General features: G+C 41.9%; 1 protein-coding gene across 3 annotated transcripts in view; it reads left to right on the forward strand.

Annotated features, from left to right (window-relative positions):
* CTNND2 (catenin delta 2) overlaps nt 1–20,046 on the forward strand; it is a 1,183,216-nt gene that overhangs the window by 882,132 nt on the left and 281,038 nt on the right. For all 3 annotated transcript variants that reach the window (XM_054019141.1, XM_054019142.1, XM_054019143.1), the window contains one exon: nt 14,553–14,685. In XM_054019141.1, the coding sequence (XP_053875116.1) occupies nt 14,553–14,685 (133 nt within the window). The remainder of the gene's footprint in view (nt 1–14,552; nt 14,686–20,046) is intronic.

The following is a 20,046-nucleotide window of genomic DNA, read 5'->3' on the forward strand; positions in this document are numbered from 1 at the left end:
AAAATACTGATCCATACTTAATATATCTATTTAAAATGGTGGTCACTGTGCTGCTAGGGCCAAATCAGTAGGGAACAGGGTATCCCAAAACTTGAATTCATCTACTCACAGAAAAACCTAATTCTCACACATAATATCAATTTATGTTTAAATGTGAAATGTAACTAGACAGATTTAAACTTTGTCTCAAATCTGATCAATGTATGAAGAATATAAATTCACATCTTGAGGGCGTAAAGTATCAGGGGGTAGCCGTGTTAGTCTGTATCCACAAAAACAACAAGGAGTCTCGTGGCACCTTAAAGACTAACAGATCTGTTAGTCTTTAAGGTGCCACCGGACTCCTCCTTATTCATCTCGAGAACCTTATTCATGCAAAACTCCCATTGTATTCAAATTATTGCCTTTCTGAACTCATGCATTATTTTGAAACTTAGTGTAGGCCCCATCAATAATACACAACAATTCTTCCCACTGTACAAGTTGGCATGTAAATCAGCCCTTACGACAAGAATATCAAGAATAATAAGGCATTCTGAAAATGCAGAGTGTTGAAACTTCTGGTCTTAATATATTTGGTCATCATATCTACATCGAGACATGTATTTTAGGGAGTGACAGTCAATCAGTTTAAGATAACATTTAGTGAAGTAAAAGATAATCTATTGATTTCCTTTCCAAATGTTCTTATGGCTTAAATACTGAAGGTCCTTACTCTGACATTACTTAGACAAAGTGTAAGGATTCAGGGATTAGAACCTGGCTTTCAAAGCTTGGGATGCTGACGTTTCATCGGTGCCACTACGAAGCCATACAGCGCTGCAGCCAGGGAGAACTGTGGAGACTAGGCACCTCAGGAAGTACTGCACAAGGGAGCCAGAGTGACCTCTGATTGGCCTGCAGACCTCTGATTGGCCAAACACCCTATTTAACCCCGGAGGGTTCCCCAGGAAGTTATCTGGGTAACACCACAGACTTTGGGCCTGCTATGACTCCAGACCTTTCCTGATCCCTGGCCTCCAATCCCAGCCTGACTCTGCCTCTGATTCTTGCCTCCTGACTCAAGCTTGGTTCTATCTGTGATCTCTGGTTTCCAACCCTGGCCTGACTTTGACCCTGACTCTTGCTTACTTAACCCAGCTCTAGCAATTCCACCGACCCCTGCTCACTGATTACCATCCCTGATGTGTGGATTCCAGCCCAGCTATGGCTGCTAGGCCAGACTGCCTACATCCCAGTCCCTTACATAAGAACGGCCATCCTGGGTCAGACCAAAGGTCCATCTAACACAGTATCTTGTCTTCCGACAGTGGCCAGTGCCAAGTGCCCCAGGGGGAATGAACAGAACAGGTTATCAAGTGATCCATCCTCTATCACCCATTCCCAGCTTCTGGCAAACAGAGGCTATGGACACCATCCCTGCCCATCCTGGCTAGTAGCTGTTGATGGATCTATCCTCCATGAACTTATCTAGTTCTTTTTTTAACCCTGTCATAGTCTTGGCCTTCACAACATCCTCTGGCAAGGAGTTCCACAGGTTGTTTGTGCGTTGTATAAAAAATACTTGCTTTTGTTTGTTTTAATCCTGCTGCCTATTAATTTCATTTGATTCTTGTGTTATGAGAAGAAGTAAATAACACTTCCTTATTTACTTTCTCCCTTATACAAAGTCCTGTAAAATAAGTAAAGTGTTCTTATTGAATTGATCATTTGTCACCTTCACTGACATATTCCATAACATACATGTAATTTTAGATGATAGGGTCAAATATGTTTGGATTCGAAGTCCCAACTGTCTGCATTTTCAGAATACAGTAGTTCACAATTCATGCCAAAGTGGTTTCTTAAACCTGGCTTATGTGCTAAATTGTACAGTGGATAGGATTGTGTATTATTCACTGGGGCCTACAATACATTTACAATATTTTAGATCTCTTAGGTGTTGAAGACCATTACATTGTGGGTACTAGTAACAGTCACTAGAACTGAAGCCATGCTACCTCATATAATTGCAAAACAGAGCAGAGGAGACTGTAGAACCTTGTAAGTTAAAATAGTACGTGCCCATTTTTAATGTACTCACATGTAAAACATAGCACTGTGAATCTTACAGTATCAGTGAAAGCACTTGTTAATAATTAATAAGTGTCAGTTTTTAAACTGTCTGTCATAAACATACAGCTAACGGTAGCATAAAATCCCTCCTTTACCTGTAAGGGATTAAGAAGCTTAAGTAACCTGGTTGGCACCTGACCAAAAGGACCAATAAAAAAAAAAGATACTTTCAAATCTGGAGGGGGAGGTTTTGTTTGTGCTCTTTGTTTGTCCTCTCTCTCTGGATGGGAGAGGGACCAGGCAGAAAAAAATCTCCTAAAAGCCTACCTGAAACGAGCATCTAAGATTATAAAAATTGTAAGTAAAGGCAAGGAAATGCGTTAGATTATCTTTCTTTTGAATTTTCCCTATACTAAGAGTGAGTTTTATTCCTGTTGTGTTTTTTTTTTTAATAACTTTAAAGCTGATCCTAGAGGGGAATCCTCTGTGTTTTAAATCTTTTTATTACCCTGTAAAAAGTACCTTCCATCCTGATTTTTGCAGGTGTGATTCTTTTACTTTTTAAAAAAAAATAAAATTCTTCTTTTAAGAACCTGATTGATTTTCAGTGTCCAACAACCTAAGGCGTTTGGTCTGTGCTCACACTGTACCAATTGGTGAGGATATTATTCTCAAGCCTCCCTATGAAAGGGGGTGAAGAGGTTTGGGGGAATATTTTGGGGACACAGGGACTCCAAGTGGACCTTTTTCTAAATCTTTGGCTAAATCACTTGGTGATGGCAGCAATTCCTTCTAAGGACTAGGAAAGGATTTATGCCTTGGGGGGAAGTTTTAACCTAAGCTGGTAAAAATAAGCGTAAGGGGTCTTTTATATAGGTCCCCACATCTGTACCCAAAGTTCAGAGTGAGGAGGGAACCCTGACACTGTCCAATGTGATTAAGGTCACACAAATGAGATTCCATTTAACAGGATTAATTAAATATTATGGGACAGATTTTTAAAAGAGTTCAGCTCCCATTTGGGTACCTAAGTGAAATATCCTCAATGGTCACTGCTGGTGCAGAACACTTTTAAAATTCTGGTCCTTTGTATGTGACCATGGTGAAACCTATCTTAAGTGACTACTCAGGGGATTTATAGAGGTGGAGTTATCTGCCTCCTCCCAACAACAAATTCAAGTCAATACTAAAGAACATATGTTTTGTGTTCTTGGAGGAATGATTCTGAGACTCCACATATCTGACAACAAGAACTATGCTAGCAAGTTCAGTGGCTAGGTGTGGAAAACTAGCTAAAGCCACCCTCTGTGCTTCAGAATTGTCAGGGGGTATTCTTATTCAAGAAAAAAGTTGATAAGATGATAGCTAATAAAACAGACATGTTAAAGTGTTTTGCTTCCCCCCCAGCAAAGTCCAAGAAGGAGTACAGGCCCTCATATAATGATATGATCTCCTTTTGTTTCTGTATACAGCAAAGACACCAGAGAAGGTTATCTTCTTAATTCAGGGTTAAGACTGAGTTTTGGGTCACATAGAGAAGCCCTCAAATCATGGAACATGTCCAACCGCTCTTTCCTCTCAATCAGCATAACTACACTTGGGCCAGATATAGGAAAGATATCATGCTTCTCAAACTTTTGGTTCCAAACTGACTTCAGAGTAGTTGTATTGAGGGAGAACAGTGCAGCATGAATACTCTTTAGAGTGCCTTCTTCGTCCTCTTTTCAGTCCCAAGAGAGAATGAGAAACATCAAGAACATAAGAAACTCCAACATTCTGATGGAGACCCTACACCTCAAGAGCTAGGGAAAGTAGAGCCTGTCCCTCATGATGAAAGATGCTCAGAGCTCTGTTCCATGTTTTTCATAGAAAGGAACAGATCAGAACAACATCTGTGAACTTATAAAAAGCTTATCTGCATATTCCAATTAGCCCCTGTCAGTGGTAGTTTCTTCAGTTGGCCTATGGAGATCATCACTGTCAATACAAAATGTCACTATTCAGCCTATCTTCTGCCTCCAGAATATTCATGAGGTATTAATAGTGGTGATAGCCCAGATGAGGGGTTTAGGAAATCACTTATACCTGTTCTTAGGTGGAATAGTCACTAGACATTGCCCACAAGCACCTCACAGTAAGTGACACAAAAGACACTCTCAAGTTTCATGTACATGGGTTTTTGATAGAAATAGATTAGAGCTTCCTGACCTCCACCACTGTTGCCCTTTCTCATAGGATCTGCTGAACTGTACCCACTATTTGCAAGAAGATTGGGGTAGCCAAAACATCCTGGATTTGGGGAAGGGATCCACCCCTATTTGCTTTCTTTTTTTAATGACATGCAGCATGTGGCACAGAGCAGTAAAGCTTAGACTGACTTGTGCAATTCAGGAAGAAGAGTAACCAGAGCCACACCTTTTACTCCTTTATATTCCTCTTTGAATGAGCACGGGGTCTTAAGTAATATGGTATCCTCATATGAGGATTCGTGTTCAGTGGGCTCCTTTTGATCTTGTATCCTCTGATCTTGAATTGTCATTTCCATTTCATTCAACAATACTAGTGTCAGAAAGTATACCAGACTTTGCAGCAGCAGGAAAATATATTTGGCGAAAGTGGGCCAAAATCAAGAAACTACCAAAAATCATAAGTGATTACTTCACACCCACCAATACATCAATACAGAAAAATGAGCAAACACTCAACCCACTGCAAAAGTTGTATTCATTTCTGCCTGTATACTGGTTGAAGCTAACCTCTAGCTCAGCCCCCTCATACATTCCTTTTCTACTATGAGAAGGAATAATTTACATATGAGCTTTGTACAGAACACAGCACTGGGTCAGGGAAATAAATATGTGGACCAGCACAGAACACAGAGACCACATTCCTTAATGCCTGTTTATGGCTCCTGTCAGAAGCAAACTGCAGTGACTTCACCATAATATTTAAGGTAGGGCAGAATAGGGGTGGTCAGCTTCTGGGCCATTTTCCCACTTGTGGTTTTACGGCGTGTCTCTGTGTTCGGTGCAAAAAAAATTTCACCCAAAGTTGTCTTCCTATCTTTAAAAATATCATTTTTTCTACAATATAAGTAGTATGATTTAATTGTCAGTTAATTACAGCATTCCTATCTTTAAAGAAAGTTTGCTCTGTTAAACACAGGTCATCTTGTATATATATCGGTGCCCTTTTTATTTTATTTTCAGAAACCACAGCTCAAGTGAATCTTCCCATGCTCAGTCTGTTGCCATACCAGTGTTTGTCAGCAGAGCTGGGTACAACAATGGCAGTGATGAGCCAGTAGAATTTTTAAGTAAAATCACTTTTGCCACGCTCACTCCCTCTTTGTGCTAATTTTGCAGACATGTGGGTGATCACATTTTATTGGCACATGGATGATAGAACCTGAATCTTGAGTATTCACTTTGGAAGTAAATGTTCACTTGCCCAATTGGGAAACAGAAATAATGCCATGTGACTTATCAGCTGCAATTATCCAGCCCAGATGGAATAATGAATATGAAATGCACACAGGAAACTGTTAGAAATCAAACATAGTTTAAAAAGTACAAAAAATTGTCGTAATTTCAAATAGCAAATTCCACAAGATAAAAAAGAGCCTAAATGCATAAAATAATTTATGAATGGTTCCATCCATTCTAGTGATAACCTGGAAGAGTTGGGCCTCTGCATTTTGGTAATAATAATACTGTAGTCCTTACTCTGCTGGAGCTTCATATTCAAGAAATTGTTCTTCTCCAAAATTTGTGGACTCTGAAGACTTGGTAGGTTTCTGGGATAGCCTGCAGTTCTGCCATTCTCTGTTTAAACAAGGATTCTGTACAAAAGATTAGTTTATAATTCCATTTACAATATTTTGCTTGGTGTCAATATAAAGTACTCATGCAAAATAATCACAGCCTGTTATTTTATTTTTAACTATATTTCTGAGTACTTGGAATATAACATATGCATTCACTGTGTTATTTTTCTCAAAATATTGGTGGTTTAAGTGTTAGATACATATAGTAAAGGTTAGATTTACATATTTTCCTATTCCCTTACAAATTTTCAAATGGTTCATGAGAAAACCAGAAGCTGTTGGTACTTGTCATGACTTATTCTGCAAAAAAAAATAAAAAAATTGTCTTTTCTGTTGACTTTCCAGGATTGTCTTCAGTGGATAAATCTTAAATAATGGGGTTATGAAATTTTGCAGAATAAAAGAATTTTAGTAAGGAGCTGAAGCATTTTTTTCCTTCTCAATTTTAATAGCTTCAACCCTTTCACTGTTGTGTAAAGACACCTCTATAACATTTTATGAAAGAAGCTTTTTACCTACATGCAGTGTGTCCAATTCTTGCACAGAACTCAAGGGAAAAAGGCTGGATTTCTCTTGCAGAAATGGCCAGCATCTTCTAGTTTTGTTATATATTGCTATAGCAGATCTCAAATGTATTCATCAGTATATAGTACAATATACTTTAGTCATTACTTTTGGATATTATTGAAAGAATTTTTAAGCAGTTTTTTAGGGAGGGGCAAAGGAAATTAGGGAGGGGAAAGGCATTAGCAACAAACTTTGAGTATCAGCTATATGAGTAGAACAACATATGGACCTAGGTCTCAGCTGCAGTCAAGGAGCACTTGTTACAAATCAAGAAAAGAAGAAGCTGAAGGTACCATAAGCTACCCTTGCTCTCACTTGTGATCTTGTGCTGATGTAGTCCATGTAAAAACTGTGGCTGAGAATTTTAAAGCCATTTAAGGAAGTCAAGTACCAACTCAGATTGAAGTGTAATGAGAATTCACTCTAATTAGCCTTTCTCTTATCCATTCACATTCACATGACTTTAATTTGTTACAGTAGGTAGGCTTGTATCATAATGATCAAAGGTGTCACCTGGCAGTAGTTTAAAGTGCCTTTCCCAACTGATATGATTACAAAGATCAAAGTTTTCTTGAATTTTTTAATGCTTTGTATAATGATGTGAGGGATTTGCCTGTAAGATGTAAGAATTCTGGTTGATATTTAAAAAAAAAAAAAAATCAGTGACCCTGTTAACTTCTCCAGATTGCCTCAATTTTGAAACCGGGACATCAGAATTTAGTAATGTTTTCCACAGAATGACAACACTATAACAGAGAATTTTCAAAGAGCTTCACTTCCCCCTTGGTTGTGGAAAGGAAGGAAAGAAAGTCTGACCTGGTTCTCAGGCCATACTGGTGTCCTGTTGTATATAATACTGTTTCTGCTTTGCTAAGCAGAAGGAGTTTAGGGAGTTTTGTAGTGGGTTATTTCCTGTTGGGAGAGAAATTACTGACACTGACTTGGGGCATTTTCAGGTGAAGGTTGTTTGGCTAAAGACCATTACTTTAAATTACTACAGCCCCTTGTCTACTGTAAAAGCAATTTTCTTCCTGTCTCTTGGATCCTCTCCAATCTACCAATACCTGTGTGTGAGACCCAGTGTGGAGAACCAGAATGAACTTACTACACCATCTTTTCATGGCAAAGTATCCTTTAAACTTTAAAGTGAATTCTTTAGTTGGCATAATTTACACCAAGTCTACTGCTGCTATCTTTTTTTTCTTAAACACAACTGTGTGTGAGTCTCAAGGACGGATTGAAAGTTCAGTACCCAGATGCATTTCATCAATAGCCTGTAAAGCCTCTTCTCGCTATTCTCACTTCATAGCAAGGTGCCTGTTTAATAGTTTGATATCCCCCAGTGTCAGTCTTGTGCTGAACCAGGACAGCATAACTTATATCTTGCTTTGCTAGATCAGGAGAATAACTATTGATCCTTTACCAGAAAGATTTTCAGACATTCATGCTTATTCTTATTTAACTTATTTATTCTTTTCCCTGGCAACAAAATATTCTGGAAGGTGTATTTGGTCCACTGAGGTTAATGGAGTTACACCTGTGTAAGTGACATCAGAATCTGTGCTTGTAGTACCTGTTAGCTTATAATGCCATCCATGTTCAGCTGTGATTTGTTCATGGATTTGTGCTACCTGCTTGCCAAATAGAAATTCAATACTTAACCAAAATTGCTTTTCATCTCCTTTTGCATACACTGCCATAGTCAGAGGCCACATACTGCATCATTCTTTGGCTGTAATATTTGCTATGGCATCCAACTCTCATTGCAGAAATAAAGCTCTTTTTTAAAAAAAAAAAAAAAAGGGAAGAGGGGGCAGATCTTCAGTCAGTGTAAATTGGTGTTGCTTCACAGAAACCAATGCAGACACATCAATTTACATCATGGTTGCAAAGGAAACTTTCCAAACACAAAGTGAGTTTAAATCAGTCTTCCAACACCATGAAACATGCTCTGGTGTCAACTTTGAAATATTATGTTGTATATTTGAAGGTCAACATTGTTAACTATTTCACTGCTGAGCATTTAATAGACTCGTAGACTTTAAAGTCTGAAGGGACCATCATGATCATCTAGTCTGATCTCCTGCACATTGCTAACCCTATGCAGGCCACAGAACGTCACCCACCCACTCCTGAAATAGACCCCTAACCTCTGGCTGAGTTACTGAAGTCCTCAAATCATGGTTTAAAAACTTCAAGTTACAGAAAATCACAATTTACACTAGTTTAAACCTGCAAGTGACTGGGGTCCCATGCTGCAGAGGAAGGTGAAACCTCTCCAGCATCTCAGCCAGTCTGACATGGGCAAAAATTCCTTCCCAACCCCAAATATGATGATCAGTAGACCCTGAGCATGTGGGCATCTACTGTGCTATCTCACAAAGCCAAACTGCTTCCAACAGCTTTTTAGGTGCCTGAAGTCCCAGTTGTCCCTTGAAGAACTGCCAAACATTTCAGCTTTCCCCTGATAATTCTAATACACTTACGCATTTTCAGTACAAATACTGCAACACACTGAACATTAAAAATTTAGAGGCAGCAAAAAATAAATTGAATTTAATATAAAATTAAATCAGCGGGTGTATTGTAGTGATTGTGCTATTCATGTTCATATTTAATTCAATAAAAAACTTCAGTTTTGAACCCTTTCTCAAGCTGCCACAGAATCTCCACTTTGCTGCATTGGAGAACTACAGAATTTAAGTCAAACTTGCTATGGAGTTGTCACGCTGTCTGGAGTGGCTCAAAACTCTGAGTGCCAATCTCAGGGTAGACATCCCACACTGGTGATATATTCTATAATTAGATTTCACCAAGCTTGTGTTCTCACCCAGACAAATGGGACTTTTGTGATAAAAGGGTATATAAAACAAAAATCATACCACATCAGGTTACTCCGAATCCCAAAGGATCAGTCACTTACCCCAAATCAATTGGTACTCTGGATCTTACACCAGAAACTACACTGGTAGCCAATTCTCTAGTAGACTACCTAAAGGTTTATTAGCTAAGAGAAATAAATGAGTTATTGGGAAGTGAAAGGAGTTAAAATACATTAACAGGTGAATCAAAGTTTGTAAATCCAAATGATAGCAGAGATGTAGTAATCTGCCAGTCTACAAAAGTATTTCAGGGTTACCCAGAATAACTCTGTGGATCTCTGCTTTCTTGTTTAGTTATTCCACCCTATTAAAATCCAAACTGTTCAGAAATGTAGTATCAGTTCATGAATCCATATTTATAGCTTTTCCACACAGAAAGCAATCTGATAAGTGTCTGTATTCATCCATGAACCCTTGCTTTGAAATTAGAATTTCCTGTTACAGCCATTAAGTCCTTAATTAGCATTTCCTAAATTCCATCCACATTTGATGAGTTTAGTCACAGGGGTATACACAATGTAAAAGGAAAAGTAAGAGCAAACAACAATCCTTCTTTAGTTTCCATGAAGTTTTAACACCTGATTAGGATCTTACATTAACACACCTTGGATCAGGGGTTATTTAATTACAGGGTATACATAGCATAGAAGTAATGTAATAGCAGACTACAGGAGGTAAGTATCGGGGGTAGCCGTGTTAGTCTGTATCCACAAAAACAACAAGGAGTCCAGTGGCACCTTAAAGACTAACAGATTTATTTGGGCATAAGCTTTCGTGGGTAAAAATCCACTTCTTCAGATGTATGGAGTGAAAGTTACAGATGCAGGCATTATATAATGACACATGAAGAGACGAGAGTCACCTCACAAGTGGAGAACCAGTGTTGACAGGACCAATTTGATCAGGGTAGATGTAGTCCACTCCTAATAATAGATGAGAAGCAAGGCCGGCTCTGGCTTTTTTGCCGCCCCAGGCAAAAAAGCCTCCCGCCGCCAACCGCCTCCCCCTTCCACTCCAGCGCGGCAGGGGAGGGCACCGAGCCCGGCCGCAGGCCGCTCTCCCCCACCGGCCAGAGTGCCGGGGGGAGGGTGGCAAACCTGCCGCGGTTCCGCTGGCGACCGGAGCCCCGGGAGGAGGGCAGAGAGCCCGGCCGAGGCTCCGCTCTCCCCGGCGGCCAGAGCACCGGGGGGAGGGCAGCGAGCTGGCCGGGGCTCTGCTCTCCCCGGCGGCCAGAGCACCGGTGGGAGGGCGGAGAGCCCACCGCGGCTCCGCTCTCCCCGGCGGCTAGAGTGCCGGAGGGAGGGCGGAGAGCCCGCCGTGGCTCCGCTCTCCCCGGTGGCCAGAGCGCCGGGTGGAGGGCAGAGAGCCCGCCGCGGCTCCACTCTCCCCAGCGGCCGGAGCCGGAGCACCGCGCCGCCCCCCTCCAGGTTCCGCCCCAAGCACAAGCTTGGTGGGCTGGTGCCTGGAGCCGGCCCTGATGAGGAGGTTTCAATTCAAGGAGAGGCAAAGCTGCTTTTGTAATGAGCCAACCACTCCCAGTCCCTATTCAAGCCCAAATTAGTGGTGTTAAATTTGCAAATGAATTTTAGTTCTGCTGTTTCTCTTTGAAGTCTGTTTCTAAAGTTTTTTTGTTCAAGAATAGTTACTTTTAAATCTGTTATAGAATGTCCAGGCAGATTGAAGTGTTCTCCTACTGGCTTCTGTATGTTACCATTCCTGATGTCCGATTTGTGTCCATTTATTCTTTTACGTAGGGACTGTCTGGTTTGGCCAATGTACATGGCAGAGGGGCATTGCTGGCACATGATGGCATATATAACATTAGGAGACGTGCCGGTGAATGAGCCCTTAATGGTGTGGCTGATATGGTTGGGTCCTTTCATGGTGTTGCTAGAGTAGATATGGGGACAGAGTAGGCAATGAGGTTTGCTACAAGGATTGGTTCCTGGGTTGGTGTTTCTGTGGTGTGGTGTGTAGTTGCTGGTATTTGCTTCAGGTTGAGGGGGTTGTCTGTAAGCGAGGACTGACCTGCCTCCCAAAGTAAGTGAGAGTGAGGGATGGTTTTCCAAGATAGGTTGTAGATGATTGATAATGCGCTGGAGAGGTTTTAGCTGGGGGCTGTACATGATGGCCAGTGGTGTTCTGTTATTTAACTTGTTGGGCCTGTCCTGTAGTAGGTGATTTCTGGGCAGGGCCGGCTTTAGGCCGATTCAGCCGATTCGGCTGAATTGGGCCCTGCGCCAAGAGGGCCCCGCGCTGCAGCTGTCCACCCCGCCCCCAGCTCACTTCCCCGGCCCCTCCTCCCCTCCCCTGAACGCCCCGCCCCCTCCCCTGCTGAAAAAGAAGTCTGAAAAGAAGCAGGGGCGGGCCAGCAGCACAAGGTAAGCTGGGGTGGAGGTGGTGGGGGCGCGAGAAGGGCTCCGGGGAGGCGCGGCCCGTTCTCGCAGGCCCCAGCGGCTCTGGCCCGGCCCGGTCCCCGCGGCGCAGCTCGGGTCCCGTCCCCCCCCCGCGGCGCGGCTTGGCTCCCGTCCCCCCCCGCGGCGCGGCTCGGGTCTCACCCCCGTCCCCACCCCCCGCGGCGCAGCGCGGCTCCTCCCGTCCCGCGGCGCGGGTCTCCCCCCCCGCGGCGCGGCTCGGTCCCTCCCCCCCCCGTCCCCCCACGCGGCGCAGCTCGATTCCTGGGGGCGTGGCTTGCAGCAAGCCCCGCCCCCAGGACTCGGGCCCCGCTCTTGCTAAAGCCGGCCCTGTTTCTGGGTACCCGTCTCACTCTGTCAATCTGTTTCCTCACTTCTCCAGGTGGGTATTATACTTTAAAGAATGCTTGATAAAGATCTTGTAGGTATTTGTCTCTGTCTGAGGGATTGGAGCAAATTTGGTTGTTAGGAATTGGCTATAGACAATGGATCGTGTGATGTGTCCTGGATGGAAGCTGGAGGCATGTAGGTTAGTATAGCGGTCAGTAGGTTTCCGGTATAGGATGGTGTTTATGTGACCATCACTTATTTGCACTGTAGTGTCCAGGAAGTGGATCTCTTGTGTGGACTGGTCCAGGTTGAGGTTGATGGTGGGGTGGAAATTGTTGAGATCCAGGTGGAATTTTTCAAGAGCCTCCTTTCCATGGGTCCATATGATGAAGATGTCATCAATGTAGTGCAAGTAGAGGAGGGGCGCTAGGGGACAAGAGCTGAGGAAGTGTTGTTCTAAGTCAGCCATAAAAATGTTGGCATACTGGGGGGCCATGCGGGTACCCATAGTAGGAGATAGACAAAGACAACACAATCAACAGTTCCTTTGAGCTCTATTGGCATACAAATGAATTAGTTTGAACCCACACTAACACAGAGCACTGCTTTGATATTCACATACAAATGAATTCCTAAGACTCTGGCATTCCCTGGCACTTGGCCTGTCAGTGTCACAGGATCACACAAGGTCTTTGATAGTTCTTCACAGTCTAAATCCACCCTGGAACAGCCACCTTAGGATTTGTTGTTGTGTCCTTATGTTTTCTCTGTAATAAACAGTTCATGTAAAATTTATCACTTACATCAAACACGGCTTATTTAGTCTGAACTGATAAAGCACAGAATTCTGAATATATTTATTTTGTCATATATTTATCATCCTGGATCTTTGTAAGGATGCGACGTAGAATGATACTTCTCAGGCTGACTGACAGAAAATGCTGTGTGAGATGGAATAGTAGGAAGATGAAAGAAAAGACAAATAGGTGATGCTAGAATTTCAACAAAGACTACTTGTTCTTGCAGAATCAATCTTGTTTTGTAGTATGCATTGTTATTGCTTCAGTTCATTTGGGGGAACTTGTACTGTAAGTGTGAGCTGTCTGATTTTGCTAAAGACAGGCTGCAGGTATACTGAAAGTTTTACTCAAACTGAGTGAATTCACCCAACATTGTATGGTAGGTCTCAGTTCAGCAGAGTCACTATGATTTAGGAAGAAGGAAGTGAATGATATGGGTCTTTGAATCCTTTATACAAGGTAGAACTGGGCACTGCTCCTCGTAGGCCAGGGCAGATGGACTGTTTGGCAGCAAACCAAGTGAGGAGCAGTGGTTCCATGATAATGCATGACCTGTAATCCTAAGTCTCCGTGGCTGGAGTGGCTACAACAAAGGGTCTATGCAACTTCTCCACACCTTGTGTCCTGATCAGGGGGCAGATATGGTTATCCTCAACCTTTCCACCATTCCCTCACACGAAGCCCATTTTACTCAGGCTCTGTGCCAATATTGTATGAATTTCAGCTTGAGAGCCATGTTCTACTGTTACATTTCACATGCACAAATACCGCTGAAATCAGCGGATAATGTGGATGTTTATATGAGGGCAAAATTCAGCCCTAAGAATTAAAGGCATGTTAGATTTCTTCATTTCATTCGGAGATGCTGCATGTACATCGACTCCTGAGACACAAAATCAGGGCAGCTTTCATGGGCTCTATTCCCTTGAGTGCAGAGACATAGTTGTACCTCATTTGACACATTCATTTAGAGCCCAGTCCTGCAAGATGCTGAACACGTGCTGAGATGAGCTGAAATCCTCAAATCCCATCACCATTTGGCTCTAAGATGCTCAGCGTCTTACAGGATCACGATGGTTCATTTCAGAAACATTTGCAGAGTCAGTTTCAATTAGGCATATATTTGCAAAGATGCAAAAGATATCAGCTGTGTGGTTTTGGTGCATTAGTTTTGCTTTAGTTTACATATATCTGGATACAGTGAACAAAAGACACAATACATGGTTGTTTTCTGTATTAAATATCAATTTTGTCACATAATGATTATAGTAATTAAATGAACCTTTCCTACAGTCAGTAACATTTAAGCCTAACATTTCCAATTTTAATTAAGTGCGCATTTGTGCACATGTGTGTATAATTATTTTTCTTTATTTATTTCATCTTTATCAGAGTTTCCTGTAATGCATTGGATTTAGATTATGTTAAAACTTACAAGGGCCTTTGATGAGAGAATAAATAATTCAGATTAAACCTACCTTTCTATAACGTGTTAGAGTGGTAGCAGTAAAAAAGGGGGAAAGTTCTATGTTCGTGTTCTTTCTGGCATTGATAATAACAAAAAAAAAACCCAGATTTTTATTTATACATTTCTAATTGTATTGGTGGATGAATCATTGCCACATTGAATATATTTATTCACTGTTTGTTGAGGATACTCTTGTTTCTTTGTGTACAGAGAGTTTGGATGGAGAGATCCAGAACTTCCTGAAGTTATACAGATGTTACAGCATCAGTTCCCTTCAGTACAGTCCAATGCTGCAGCCTACTTGCAGCATCTCTGTTTTGGGGACAATAAAATAAAAGCAGAGGTAAGACACTTTAAAATTTTCTTTTAAAATGGCTTTGTCTGCTAATTACCACCAGAAATTTTGTATAATTACACCTCTACCCCGATATAACGCGGTCCTCGGGAACCAAAAAATCTTATCGCGTTATAGGTGAAACCGCTTTATATCGAACTTACTTGGCTCCACCAGAGTGCGCAGTCCCCCCCCCCCCCCCCGGAGTGCTGCTTTACCGCATTATATCCGAATTCGTGTTATATCAGGTCGCGTTATATCGGGGTAGAGGTGTATTTAAAAAAGAGCTTCAAGGGAAATCATGTATATATGTATATAACCTGTATATTCAAGCTTTTAAATCATCATTACCATCACAGAAGGTGAGTTGCATAAAATGTTATTGAATTAGCCCCTTGGATGACTCATTTGTTTGGATTTGATTATTTTAAATTGAATGTGAGGTATTCAAATGTTCTGGCAGCCTAGGTGTCCAATAAGCAACTAATGGCATGATCTTGCTTCCACTGAAGTCATAGGAATTTTGCTTTTGATTTAAATTGAAGCAAGATTGGGGCCTAAATAAAAGAAAAAATTGAAATGCATAAATGTGTAACGTGTGCTACATTCCAAATAGAAACAAGAACACAAAACATGGGGCAGTGAAAAGGGTTCTGGGCCCAAACTCTGTTTTAATTTATACTAGTATAAATCAGGAATAATTCTATTGAGTTGAATCGGAGATTTGCCTGAACAAGAAATTCAAGATTTGGCCCAAGACTTTTAGCTTGCAAAAACCAAACGGATTATTTTATTATTTCACCCATTTTTTTGGAAATAATTCTTACAAAAATAAAAGCTGAAAAGCAGATGGGTCAGTACAATTTCTGTCTAAAGCCTCACAAAAACCATAGGCCCAGATCCTCAGCCCTCGCTGGCCCATACTTGGCATTGGTGAGGGAGAGAGACCTTTGTGCTCCCTTGATCTCTGTGGCTGCTGGTAGCCAGCTCAGCTCCTGCCACAAATTTAAAACAGCCACAGAGGTGCTCTAAAATTATCCCAGTGCAGCACTGCTCCAAACCCTCCTCCCTCCACCATCCTCACCAGAAGAGCCCCCTATACGAGCTGTACTCCACCCTGGGATTCCTCCATACATGTGGAATTCCCAGGTGGGAAAGATTTTGCCAGAGCAGCCTAAAAGGATTGTATTGGTCCAAGGAACTGTCCCATGATTTTTTGAGATTCAAAAATAAATTATAGGACAGTTAAAATACAATATTTTTCTCTGTCTGAAAAGAGGTCCATAACTGCTATAAGCCTAGATGTACTCCCCCTCCCACACCCTTCTTACCCTTTTCTCTCATTCCATCTCCGCTGCTCAGTCTTTCATTAAAAGGATTGATTCATCTCTTCAGGTTTCCCAGAAAGACAGTTACATGATTATGGCAATTTATTCATTGTACAACCACTGCTTCCTCCTGTTAGTCATGGATGGGGAGCCCTTGGGCAGCTGCCCAAGTGAAGGGAAGAAAGTTGTTTGTTTTGTTGCCAGCTGTGTATGGAAAATCCCTTAAGAGAGAGGCTGTTGTAGGCCTGACCTGTCTGATTAGGACATCAGCCTTTGACTATAGTTTAAGCCTTCAGAGTAATGAGCATGTTGTTCTTTGTATATGTGTGTGTGTACTGATATAGGCATATACGGTACCACAGTGCTCAGCACCACTCTTATATTTTGCTGCAAAAAAGGATAACAAATAAAATTAGAGATTTTGCTGGTGATGGTGGTGTGTTTTTCCCTTTATTGGTTTTTCCCCAGGCCCTTGATAGATTTCTACCTCTGCAACAAGCAAGATGCATTTGAGGGCAAGACAAAATCATTTTTGTAAAACAGTGCTCATGAGAATATGCTTTCATACTGTTGCTGGTGGTGCTATAGATCTTTCTAACAACCAGTGGAATCTGTCTCCTTTTCTTTAGCTTTATGAAGAGTTTTTAACCTAAAGTATGCAAAGTCAGCACACTCCTTATTAATGATAATATGTAAAAGTACCAGAAAATTCTTATTTATAGCACTCTGATTTCCTCAAATGAAAGGTGCTTTATGGGCATGTCTAGAGTGCAGCTGGGAGAGAGCCTCCCAACCAAGCTAGGCAGACTCGTACTAACAGGGCTAAAGCTAGCACGCTAAAAATAACAGTGTGGACTCATAGACTCATACACTTAGGCTGCAGCTCAGACTGTCAACCCTACCTAAATCCCTAGGCTTGAGAACCTGAACTCCAACCCAAGCCTCAGTGTTCACACTGCTGTTTTTAATGCATTGGTGCCCATATTTAGTGCAAATATAGTGCCCATCTTTAAAAAAGGGAAGAAGGAGAACCCGGGGAACTACAGACCGGTCACCCTCATTTCAGTCCCTGGAAAAATCATGGAGCAGGTCCTCATGGAAACCATTTTGAAGCACTTGGAGGAAAGGGAGGTGATCAAGAACAGTCAATATGGATTCACCAAGGGCAAGTCATGCCTGACCAACTTGATTGCCTTCTATGATGAGATAACTGGCTCTGTGGATATGGGGAAAGCAGTGGACATGATATATATTGACTTTAGCAAAGCTTTTGATACGGTCTCCCACAGTATTCTTGCCAGCAAGTTAAAAAAGTATGGATTGGATGAATGGACTATAAGGTGGATAGAAAGCTGGCTAGATTGTCGGGCTCAATGGGTAGTGATCAACGGCTCAATGTCGAGTTGGCAGCCGGTATCAAGCGAAGTGCCCCAGGGGTCGGTCCTGGGACTGGTTTTGTTCAACATCTTTATTAATGATCTGGATGGTGGGATATGCTGGAGGGTAGGGATAGGGTCCAGAGTGACCTAGACAAATTGAAGGATTGGGCCAAAAGAAATCTGATGAGGTTCAACAAGGACAAGTGCAGAATCCTGCACTTAGGACGGAAGAATCCTATGCACTGCTACAGGCTGGGGACCGACAAGCTAAGCAGCAGTTCTGCAGAAAAGGACTTGGGGATCACAGTGGATGAGTCAGCAGTGTGCTCTTGTTGCCAAAAAGGCTAAAGGCATATTGGGCTGCATTGTAGGAGCATTGCCAGCAGATCGAGGGAAGTGATTATTCCCCTCTATTCAGCACTGGTGAGGCCACATGTGGAGTATTGCATCCAGCTTTGAGCCCCCCACTACAGAAAGCCTGTGGACTAATTGGAGAGAGTCCAGCAGAGGGCAATGAAAATTATCAGAGGGCTCGGGCACATGACTTACGAGGAGAGGCTGAGGGAACTGGGCTTGTTTAATCTGCAGAAGAGGAGAATAAGGGGGATTTGATAGCAGCCTTCAACTACCTGAAGGGGGGTTCCAAAGACGATGGAGCTTGGCTGTTCTCAGTGGTGGCAGATGACAGAACAAGAAGCAATGGTCTCAAGTTGCAGTGGGGGAGGTCTAGGTTGGATATTAGGAAACGCTATTTCACTAGGAGGGTGACGAAGCACTGGAATGGGTTACTTAGGGAGGTGGTGGAATCTCCATCCTTATTGGTTTTTAAGGCTTGACTTGACAAAGCCCTGGCTGGTATGATTTAGTTGGGGTTGGTCCTGCTTTGAGCAGAGGGTTGGACTAGATGATCTCCTGAGCTCTCTTCCAACCCTAATCTTCTGTTATTCTAAGCCTCTCTGTCTGGGTTGAGAGGCTTGTTCCCAGCTGCAGTATGAACATATCCTATAAGGTCCTGATTCAGCAAAGCACCTAAGCACAAACTATGCGTGTGTTTTAGACTCAAGACTTTGCCTGAATGAGGATGGGATTATTCTGGTGCTTAGAATTAAGTATATGCTTAAGTACTTTGCTGAATCAGTGTCTTATAGATCACCTTTCCCTGGAGGAACTCAAAGTGCTATAAATAAGACTATATATTACTTCAGACCTCAGGCTCCAATTTGGCAAGTTCCTAATTGGGCCTATCTATAAGAACATGAGTAGTCCCACTGATTTATTTGGGATTAATCATCTGCTTACAGTTAGGGTATGTCTACACTTACAACACTACAGTGGCACAGTTGCACTGTTGCAGCCATCAGCATAGGTAATCCTCTTCCCCAGGAGGTGTTAGTAGGGTCAACTGAAGAATTCTTGTGACAACCTAGCACAGTCTATACAGGGACTTAGGTCTGCTTAACTTTGCCACTCTGGGGTGTGGATTTTTCACAGCCCTGTGTGATGTAGTTATGCCAACCTAATTTCTAGTGTAGACCAGGCTTTAGGTGTGCATATAAGTAGCTTGCTGAATCCAGACCTAAACAAGGGTACCTGAGAACAGAATTGGACTCTTTCATCCTCTCCAGATATAATGCATTTGTATTCTTTCAGATGATCGTAGAACTTGTTTTCCCTGTCTAAATTTCTTGCCTGTTGAATTAGCCAGGATTAACTGCATGGTTCTGTACAGTTACAAGGAAATGGAAAGGTTTCAGTGGAGTATGCAGGAGAAGGAAAGGCACAGCCAGAAAATGATTTTCACTCTACAACTTGCAACATCTTTGGAATTAATGGTTTAAGACTTTGGATCCCCAAATATAATGCAAGAAAACCAAATTCAACACAAATCCAAATCCATTGAAAAGTAGAAAATTACTACTCTACTTTATTAAATAAATAGGTTTAAAGAGGGGCAAATGGCTTGTGTTGCAGTAGCAAGAAAATGGCCCAGGTGGTGTTTGGGGATTTTTAGAAGGGAGTGGGTAAGGGAAAATATGAATGGAAGAGGTGATATTTATGACTCCTGGTAGACTGCATGGAGAAGGTGAGTTCATAAAGGCTTACTGATTAATTTCTAAGGTTTGTTATTATTTTTAATGTGTATGTCCCCAGAGCATTGTATGGGCATATCTATAACAAAACAAAAAATGAATCCAAAGAATGGGTGGATGTAATTCTATGGCCTGTGCTATGCAGGAGGCCAAACTTAGGTTATCATAATGGCCCCTTTGACCTTAAAATCTATCTATGAAATAATGTTTCAGCTCTTGGTGTCATCTTCACAGCCAGAGGGAAACAAAACTGGAAAGTGCACAGAATCTCTCTTGCAGAGTTTGTTAAGCCTATGGTGCTACACAACATGCCACCACATTGTTGTTACAAGAGAGATGCTTTAGAGGTACTCATTCACACACTTGTTATGACCATTTGTATTTAGATAGCATCTGGATTGGAGTATAATTTATACCATATTTTCCATCTAAGAGGCAGTTTTATTAATAATCATTCATCCTTGCCCAACCACCCCTTCACAATGCCTGCTTTGTTCTTTAGATGGTTATAAGATCTTTGGTCCCCAGCCATATGTGAGTTCAATGAGACTACCCACGTGCATCAAGTTAATC

Source organism: Malaclemys terrapin, chromosome 2 (assembly GCF_027887155.1).
Source record: "Malaclemys terrapin pileata isolate rMalTer1 chromosome 2, rMalTer1.hap1, whole genome shotgun sequence".
Taxonomy (NCBI): domain Eukaryota; kingdom Metazoa; phylum Chordata; order Testudines; family Emydidae; genus Malaclemys; species Malaclemys terrapin.